Source organism: Urocampus carinirostris, chromosome 6 (genome assembly GCF_059441175.1).
Source record: "Urocampus carinirostris isolate Australia breed hairy pipefish chromosome 6, RoL_Ucar_1.0, whole genome shotgun sequence".
Classification (NCBI taxonomy): domain Eukaryota; kingdom Metazoa; phylum Chordata; class Actinopteri; order Syngnathiformes; family Syngnathidae; genus Urocampus; species Urocampus carinirostris.
The window spans coordinates 42,897,389-42,907,612 of record NC_142354.1 but is presented as its reverse complement, the minus strand read 5'-3'; the positions used below and the strand labels follow the sequence as shown (position 1 = coordinate 42,907,612).

The window sequence follows — 10,224 nt, the reverse complement described above, 5'->3', positions numbered from 1 at the left end:
TTTCGCGCTGTGCATACTGGGAAATATTAAACGATTGGTAGTTGCCGGGGCTCGTGTTGTATTTGTTTACTAAGTGGCAAAATGGCTACCCCATTAAACTGCTTAATTCATATTCAATAAATACAGTATTTGTCTGAATCCAGGGTTATGACTGGTGAAGATGTAAAGCACAATTTACCTTAAACAAACGCAGAATTATTCAGAATGTCACGTTTGAGAGAGAGAGAGAGCGAGAGAGAGAGAGAGAGCGAGATTCTCTTTCATACGTGCATTTGTATAAAAAATGGCTCCTGTTAAGAGACACGCGTACAACGCCGAGTTTAAACTCAAAGCGATCAGTCACGCAGCACAACACGGCAATAGAGCGGCAGCGAGAGAGTTAAACTTAAATGAATCGATGGTACGGAAGTGGAGAAAGGATGAAGATAAGCTCCGCCAAGTAAGGAAAACTCAACAAAGTTTCCGTGGCAATAAAGCAAGATGGCCAGAGTTAGAGGAGACACTTGAACAGTGGGTTGTTCAACAAAGAGCGGCAAGCAGAAGTGTCAGTACGATAACTATACGTATGAAGGCAACAGCGCTGGCACAAAAACACCGGACGTGTTGGATGGCCCATTCACTGAGATATGGTCAATTCGAACACAGCAGAAGAAGAATTCGAGGGATTCGTCGATGAGGAGCTTATAGAGTGATCTTTGTTTTTCTTTTGTGTGTTTACGTTTTACATTTTACAGTTATTATGTTATTGCTTTGCACTCGTTGTTTTTGCACATTACGAGTGTCACTTTATTGCGATTGCACTAACGTTTCATTTAAAATAACAGTATCAGACGTTTTTTTCTTTGCGTGTTGACTAAATGGACAAAAAATAAAATGATATGTCGATGTTGTTCAAAGATGTGTCACGAAAATGCTTTACCTCAGAGAAAATAATAAAACGGCTGTTTATTTATTTTGGGAGTGAATGGAGTTGTGGAAAGCTTGTTTGTTAATAAAGTTGGACCTTTTTGAATGTTTTGTTGACATTCCCTTGAGCGTGGCAACATCTAGAGGTTGCATAACGTAACTACATTCTCTACTGTAGTCAAGTCGTCACATTTATTTACCGTAAATAGCCCTTAATCCCAAAAATGTCTCGAAGGACTGCACAGGATTACAATTACAAAATTGCACAATTACCTGATCTTAAACCAGCATGCACTTATAGCGCCTTATAATGGGGTGCGTCTTATGTATGGCATAAGTTTTAAAATATATCATTCATTGAAGGTGCGCCTTATAACATGGTGCGCCATATAGTGCGGAAAATACGGTAAATGTTTTTGAGGCAGAGATTGAGATATTTGTGAGAATCACGTTTACTCAACTGCAGTATTTAGATAGATAGATAGATAGATACTTTATTCATCCCCGTAGGGAAATTCACACTTCCAGCAGTCTACCCCATTGTTTATTTACAGATTAACATGATGCCCTAGGGGTGCTTGTAGCGGAGCGGATGACGTCACGCTAGTCCAAAAGTTCGACATCCCTGCGGCAGATTGAAATCTTTGTGCCCAGGGTTACACCACCTCGTGTTAACAAGTCCGCCTCCTCTCCGATTCCCCCCGGCTTTCGTGTCTCTGTATAGCAGCGTCGAAGCCGGATAGCTCCGGGTAGCTCCGGGTGGCTACACGTTAGCGTCTGGAATGCTAAACGTGAGCCACGTTTCCGCAAAACACAGCAACTGCGCTCCCTGTGCGCTTCGATGTTTTCCACCAGCACTCGATGATCTTATTTGGTCGTGAGTTCGCATTTACCATGATTACGGATGGTACCGAAGACTTATAACGCAGCTAGCCGCTTAGCTAACTCCGGCTCTTCTTCCACGATAGGCCCCTTCATCACGCCGGCACGAGAGTTCTTCAGGGCAAGGAGTTGATTCCTTGAATAAACGCATTTTTGTGCGCTAAAACCAATGTCCATAGGATAGAAGTAATAAATAGTGTAGTTGTCAAAATGGGAAGAAAAAACACCGAAGATAGGAGCAGACAATAAAACAACAGGGCAGCTGCTGGAAAAGGCAGCCGCTAGTGGCAGCGCCGCTTTGATCTTTTGATTTATGATACTGAAACTTGATTTAATTGCCATACTAGTGTCTGATGATTTACTTGCATCTGTTATTAACAAGTCAAGTCATTTTTATTTGTATAGCCCTTAATCACAAAGAGTCTCAAAGGGTTGCACAGACTATTTTTCAGACTATTGTTACATCATCCCCTGATCTGGAACCAACATGAGGGCAAGGAAAAACTCAAAAACCTCAACATGAGGACAACAAAATTAACACTTTTGTCCAGACCAATACCAGTGCATGTATTCAACTATAAATATTTTGGATTTGTGAAATTTGATGCCATTTTTAACGACAGACACAACTATGAGTACACAAGATTGCATTAAATTCCATTATTCATGCTCATAACTGTTTTTTAATATTTTTGGTACGGTGTATATTTCCCATTATGGCTATTTTACAATCTGGACCTGGAAATTAATTAGTTAAGGAATACCACATATTTTAGACAATTTTAAGAAAATCCTTTTTAGAATTAATTGGTATTTCTTTAACATGGTAACTGAAAAGGTTAAATTGATATGTTATAGGTGTTGGTTTGAAATGATGTGTGAATATGTTAAAAAGGGTACTTTAAATGGTATCTGTAGTGGTATCGGTGTCTGGTATCAGTCTGAAACATTGCAGTTAAAAATCTGGTATTTTTATTATTACTTTTATTTTTAGTACCGATATGAAGTATCAGGTGTTCCTGCCGTTCCTGTAAACAATATCTTCCACCAGCCTGCCCTGACCTTGTACATTGAACCAAAGCACAGTATTGCATTAAACTGAATAATTTGTAGTCAATCGTATAAAATCCTTTATAGTCAAATGTGTAAAATCCTTCAGCCCTCATGTAGGTTTCTGATCAGGTGATGGATTAATGGTAGTCTGTGCAAGACAAATGATGACCTTGGACCTTATTTATTTTTAATGTTTATTATAAGTAATGGCTCATGACCTCGTTTTTTCCGGTGTCAGATGTGCAAGCGCATAAAACTGTGTTTTTGACTGGCTGGCTCCATGAAAGTTTCCGACGTCCTGAGAGCCAAAATGTGCTCGGCTACTCAAACTTTTGGCTGCTACGTAGTATTTTCCTTTCAGAATTTGTAACAGAAGTTGAATGACGTGATTCAAAGCTGACACATCATTCGTATCACCTAGCTTGTGATGCTAACAATAAATTTTGGTTGTGGGACTGCAAGGGGAAAAATGGCATGGAAGTTGTATGGAATGTGTTGGTAAACAAATGTTATCGCTGTTTTAAATATGCATGGCGAGGCCTTCTATGATGCCTATTTGCAAAAGTATGAAACCGCAGGATGAATATTGTGAAAGCCAATCCATACCCTAGAAATGTGAGTTAAACACCATAAATAATATATAGAATAAGAGGAATCATTCTCTTTCCATGTATGTTTTTTGGGGTACATACCGTAAATTCCGGACTATAAGCCGCTACTTTTTTCCCAAACTTTCAACCCTGCGGCTTATTCAGTGATGCGGCCAATTTATGTCATTTTCCTAACGGCTGCCAGCGGCGCTCGAGTACAAAAGGTAAGATTTAGACCGGTGGAATATATGCGCCGAGGAAGACTGCAACTTCTTGGCTTGTGCATAAATTAAATTAGCTTAAACATACCCTCATTATGCAAAATGCAAAAAGAAAGGCACATGCACGGGCGAATGAAAAAGGAGGGGCGGAACAAACGGGGGGTGACGGGAAGTGGGGACCGGTAAAGACCGGTTTGTGGACACGGCGGACAATAGTGGATATATATTTTTCCCACCCTTACCTTTGGAAATATACACTTTTTTCCTTGGATTACTTTCAACGGGACCCGGACTCTGCAGGTCTGCATCAAACCTTAAGTACCGGTATCATTTTCCGTTCATTTTGCCGGCTGGGATTTTTGGACTGTGTACTTTAATGAAGGACATTTAGTTTCAATCGCGGGACTTAAAGTCGGGTTTGGGTTAATTTTGTGTTTGTGTTACATTTTTTAATGTGGGCGCATGCGGCTTATATACAGGTGTGGCTTGTGTAAGTGCAAAATCGGTTTTCCTCTTAAAATGTGGTGGTTGCGGCTTATAATCAGGTGCGCTCTATAGTCCGGAATTTACGGTACTTATGCTCATTTTCAGTCTCTTATTTGACCATATTTTTAAAAATATACAAAAAATAGAGTTCCGCAATCCCTGCATCTTCCCACAAAATTTTAGAAACATAAAAGTGAAAAAATATCTAGTAATATATAATAAAAGTAAACATTTCTTATATAGAGTAAGAGTCCTTCATTATATCAATATTGCTTCTGATTTCCAAATAAATTCCCTTTGTATATTTTTATGAATAAACACAAAATAATAATAATAATACAAATAACAATACAATAGTTCCCAAAAATGTCTTTGTTGCTGTAGAATTGTAGATAATTATACCAGCTTCCTCTATTTTTATGCAAATTAAATGAATAGTTCTTGACCTATAAGTATTATAAAAATACATGTTCATATGCTTATTATTTAAATTAATATATATATATATTTTTGATATAAAAAGGTTTTTTATTTACCACTAGGAGGCAGTCAATAATAAAGACTTTCCTTTTTAATGTGTTTAAGTAATATTGATCTTATTTTTTTCCTATAATTCTTATTCAATTTAATTTATTTGGTCTCTTAGGGAAAATCATATACGGGGGAAGGTACCGTCAGTGCTGTTGTAGCAGAGTGTTTGCCAAAGGACCTCTTTACAGTATCTGGTATTCCCGAGCAGTCTGAGTTCAAACCAGGCCTGACCCTGCTTAGCCATTATTTTTTACCACTAGGAGGCACTAAATAAAACACAATGTCCCTTTAATTATGAGATTTGTGATCTGTAGAATATCAAATTAAGAGCAACATCCTGTTTTATCCATCTCAGAGCTTCACCATTTTGCTAATAGCTGACCACTGAGAATTAGATCTAAGCTGCTGAGATTTTGATCACGTCCAATCACAGAGCAACTGCTCTCTGAAGCCCAGCTGTGATTGGCCAGTTGCTCAGGTTTAAGCAAACACTGTGTCGTTTTCAGTTGACAATGGATAACCATTAGCAAAATGGCGGCTGGACAAAATAGACAAACCAGGTTAAATTTAACGCTTAGTTGATACTATGAACACAATTATAATCAGGGTTGGGTAGGGTTACTTTAACTTGATTACTTTCAATTAATTTTGGATAACTCCAATACCAAATATGCTAATAATAGACAAAAGAAACTAAATTTGAATAAAATGACAGACAAACGTGTTTTTAAAAATTGAAAACCTGTATTGTGCAGACAATAAATAGTGCTTACAAAGGGAGGTCTTCTTGTACACAGACAAGGTTTTTTGATTAAGAACATTGACGCTGTCGATATGAAACTCATCATCAACTGAACCAGTGACGGTCAGACACAAGGTGGGGAGTCAAACGAGAGTGGAACGGGACCGCCGGGCCACATGCACCTCCCACGCCCCCACCGCAAAAAAATTGTCCGTTTCCTCAAAACAAAACAAAAACGTCTCTGAGATTGTGAGTTTTCCTGTTGTTCGCGTGAGATGCTCCTGTGAGTGGATCTGGTCTACCCGCGGCTCCGTTTCTAGAGACATAGCCTCTGAAGGTTAACTGGACCCAAATATCAGGACACCCACTGACTGTGGGTCGGTACACTGGAAGACTTTGTGCAAGGTCTTCACTGACTGAACCAAATATCAGCAACTCTTCACAGAAGAAACCTTGCTAAGGGCGATGGAACCTGCAGAAAGAAAAAAATAAATAAAGGTTGGGTAGGTACATATGCTCCTACTTTGGGTTCATCAATCAAGAATTCTATTATATAACATCATCAGCCTTTTATCATCTCAAAAACATTGCCAGAATCAAAGGTTTACTGTCTAAACCAGACGAATTCATGCATTTATCTCTAGCAGGTTAGACTACTGTAACGGCCTTCTGACTGGACTTTCTAAACGAGCTGTAAGACCGCAGAACATCCAGAACGCTGCTGATCGGGTCCTGACTAGAACCAGAAAGTACGACCATATCAGTCCTGTGCTCAGGTCTCTGCACCGGCTTACTGACGCTCAGAGAATAGACTTTAAAACAGCTCTGCTGGTGTATAAGTCTCTTCATGGTCTAGCACCGAAGTACATCTGTGACATGTTGGTCCCATAGGAACCATCTCGGACCCTGAGAACCTCAGGGACAGGCCTTCTGCTGGTGCCCATGGACTTTCTAAACGAGCTGTAAGACAGCTGCAGAACATCCAGAACGCTGCTGCTCGGGTCCTGACTAGAACCCGGAAGTCATCCATATCAGTCCTGTGCTCAGGTATCTGTACTGGCTTCCTGTCGCTCAGAGAATAGACTCTTTCACTCTCTCTGTGTTTCTTTTTCTCTTTCTTTGTTCCTCTTGGTCTTTTTCTGTCTTTTTACCTTCTTTTGCTCTCTTCCTCTTTTCCTTCTCTCTCTTTCTCTCTCTTCTATTCTCCTTCTCTCTTTATTTCTTTCTCCTTTCTCTCCTTCTCTCTTTCGCTATATTTCTCTTTTTTCCCCTGTCTCACTATTTCTCTTTGTATCTCTTGTTTTTCATGCTTTCTCTCGCTCTCTTGCTTTTTTCTCTCTTTCTCCCTTTCTCTCTTTCTTTGTCCTCCCTTCTCTACTTCTCTCCCCCTCTCTTATTTCTTTCTCTTTTCTTCTTTCTCTCTAATCTACCCTTCCGGCCCCCGAGACACTAGGGGGAAGCCAAACAGCGTCTAGCGTAAATAAAAATAAAGTGCAAAAGACACAAATACAGACACACACGCACACACTAAAAAAAACACAAAAAGGCCATAGACAAACCTTGTCAGGTGTTTGCTGGAGGAATGAACTTCCATCTCCGTACTTTTGAACTCATTCAGTTCTTTCCGGATGGCCGCCTGCACAGAAACATGCCACATGTCAGAATTTACGGTAAAGTGTACTTCATTTTGATCATTTCATTCCTAAAATTATTTTTTTGCAAAAATGTCCGAAGGAAAAAAAAAATGCCTGTCCAATACTACAGACTAAAAGTGAGAAAGGCCGCTGGAGAACCCAGCAACCTGCAAGCAGCAAGAAAGTTTGGTGTAGATGGAAAGAGGATTCATCACTGGAGAGCAAATGTGTTAACAGCAGATGACCTGGAACTGCAACACGTGGAAAACTGTGACATTCCTGATTTTTGCAAAGGTTTGATCTTGACATTGGTGAGGAAAAAAAATCATAAACTGAGCAGTAGCCTGAAATGGAGAAGGAGATCTTCGAGCGGTTTAAAGCGCAAGGACAAGGTGAATATGGAATAGTTCAGTTATGTTTTCTCCCATTTATTGTGTACGGCTATTTTAGATCAGATTGAGAGATTGCCTTATAAGTGATGTAGGCTTATATGCGAGTATACCGTAAACTCTTGCTGTATCACAGTTTAATTTCAACGGTTTAGATACTTTGCATATATTGAATTGAATTGTCTTTGATATCAACCTATCATGCATTGTGTTCTGCAGGAAACAGTACACAGCAAACAATGTCGAGGGGGTTAGGTTGGGGAGTGTGTATATACAGGGTTGGGTCGGGTTACTTTAACTGGATTACTTTCAATGACTTTTGGATTACTCCAATACCAAATATGCTAATAAAAGACAAAAGAAACTAAATATGAATCAAATGATGACTCGTAACACGTGGTAAGCTTTCTCTCCTGGCTTTGATCTCTTTGATCTCCGGCAAAACGAACATAAAATGCGACAGAAACGAAATGAAAATAAATGCAATTGGCTTGCCAACATCATTTTTTGCCGTTCCATGTATTTTGTTACTCCCCAAGCCTGCACAAAATGTAGTCATTTTAGAAAGAAAAAGAGAGATAAAGAGGGAGGGAAAAGGAGAGAGGGCGGGACAAAGAAAAAAAAAGAGAGAGAGGGAAAGAGCGTGAGAAACAAAAGAGATAAAATGTCGTGAGAGAGGGGGGAAAAAAGGGAGAGGAAGAAAGAAATCCAAAGAGAAATAGAAAGACAGAAGGAGAGAAAAGAGAAAAGAAAGTGCGAAGGGGATGAAGAGAGAAAGAGAAAAGAGAGAAAGAGAGAGAAAGAGAGAGAGAGAGAGAGAGAGAGAGAGAGAGAGAGAGAGAGAGAGAGAGAGAGAGAGAGAGAGAGAGAGAGAGAGAGAGAGAGAGAGAGAGAGAGAGAGAGAGAGAAATGCAAGTACATTGTCTTTGTTCAAGGCACCTGGCTTTGGCAACATCAAGTTGACCTATTTCAACCTGCAGCTTGTTTTTCTCTTGCGCTTCTCTGAGTGTTGTCTCACGGGCCGGATTCAATCCCTTAGCGGGCCTGATCTGGCCCGCGGGCCGCCTCTTTGACCCGTATGCCCTAGACACACCGCAGGAAGTGGTGCCCCTACGACCGTGGTGGTAAAGGGATCTGTGAACCGTGAACTAAACTATAAACCTATCAACTTTTCTGTCCATTAAGAGCTAAAATGACCTCAAAAAGATGTATCTGTTATCAAAAAGAAAAGAAAAAAGGAAAACTACCGTATTTTCCGCACTATAAGGCGCACCTAAAAGCCTTTATTTGTTTCAAAAGCTGACCATGCGCCTTATAATACAGTGCGCCTTATATATGGATCAATATGAAGTCGCAAAGTCTTGCAACTAAGGCAAGCAGCCGCCGACTAGATTTTCCCCCGAACGCCAAGTCCGCGGTGTATGCTGGGATTTATTTACCGGCGTTTCATTGGCTAACCAATGTGTCAATCATCATTTGAATCGATCACTATTGGCTAAAGTTATTCGGAGGTAAAGGGGGCGGATCCTTTTTATCATTTACAGGCTGGCATTGGCTTAAACGGCAAAACAAAGCCTGCAATTGTCCGAAAAAGATGAATGCATATAGCACGTGGCTGACGGCATACAGAAAGCATTTTTTTACTATTTTGTATTTGTAAATATTTTATTCTCCTGGATTTACTAAACTCACGGATATAAGAGGACCACGGCTGCACATTATTATGAACACAACGACTTCGGTGAGCTACTCCGGCTATATAGATCATCCCTGTATCTTGTTTCAGACTGAACTCGATGTTTCTGTGATAAGCGGTGCAGATAATGGATGGAATGGAGTGTCTATTTTTAAATTAAACTCAATTCCAAGTGTTTATTGTCATATATACAGTAAAGTTGCGAGCGAAAAAGAAAATAGATACTAAGGAATGGTTGGCATTTCTTGAATCCCAAGACTTTAACCTTCCGAATGATGGAACGATGTATTTGAGTGACATCGTACGGACACCGCATCCGCACGTGTTCTCAACACGTATTTGCGTCTTTGCAAGCTTTGGGAACGTTAAGGGGGTAATAAGTTGGACTGAACTATCTGACTGTTTCCCATTGTAGCGCCTTATAATCCGGTGCGTCTTATGTATGACAAAAATAGGACCAAAAACTATTTTTTCGGGGTGCGCCCTATAACCCGCTGCGCCTTATAGTGCGGAAAATACGGTACTTTCGTTATAACTTGCAACACAAAAGTGCTGTCCCAAATTTGATACTCTCTGCCGCCATCTTCTGACTCAGGCCATGATCGCAGCCTCAGTACGCTCATTCATCAAATATGTTCATTTCTTAAACTTGGTTGATCAAATTCTTTTTTTCAGTTTTTTTGCGGGTTTCGGTTGGCATTTGGACTGTATTTGAAACAGGCCTTTTCTTACTTTTCATGCTACACTAACAAAAAACTGCGATGACAAGCATAAAGTCACTCTATGCTCCATTCCTTCTACCTAATCAGCTGCTCGACGCGAACAGCTCTGATAAAGGTAAGATAAAAGCAGATAGGCACAGTGTGGAGAAATTAAGATCCATTGGACTCAGATTGTCATTGTGTACTTAATAGAAAAAATATTCTAATTTCAACCTCACCCCACCTTTAAAGTAAAATGAACTTGCTTGTGTTATTTGCATCATTATATCTCTGACATGTCCAGCATGGTTGCCGTGGCGACCGGCTGGCCCCGCCCCCTTGGCACCGGCTGTAGCAGATTTTCTAATTTGCGTGTGTGCTTCTTAAGGGCGG

General features: G+C 40.1%; 1 protein-coding gene across 2 annotated transcripts in view; it reads right to left on the bottom strand.

Annotated features, from left to right (window-relative positions):
* Window positions 1-5,393: 5,393 nt before the first annotated feature.
* Window positions 5,394-10,224, bottom strand: part of phactr3b (phosphatase and actin regulator 3b) — a 72,216-nt gene continuing 67,385 nt past the window's right edge. For both annotated transcript variants that reach the window (XM_088339056.1, XM_088339057.1), the window contains exons 12-13: window positions 6,971-7,047; window positions 5,394-5,883 (exon numbers count right to left, since the gene is read on the bottom strand). In XM_088339056.1, coding sequence (XP_088195182.1) covers window positions 5,868-5,883; window positions 6,971-7,047 — 93 coding nt within the window. In that variant the 3' untranslated portion in view covers window positions 5,394-5,867. The remainder of the gene's footprint in view (window positions 5,884-6,970; window positions 7,048-10,224) is intronic.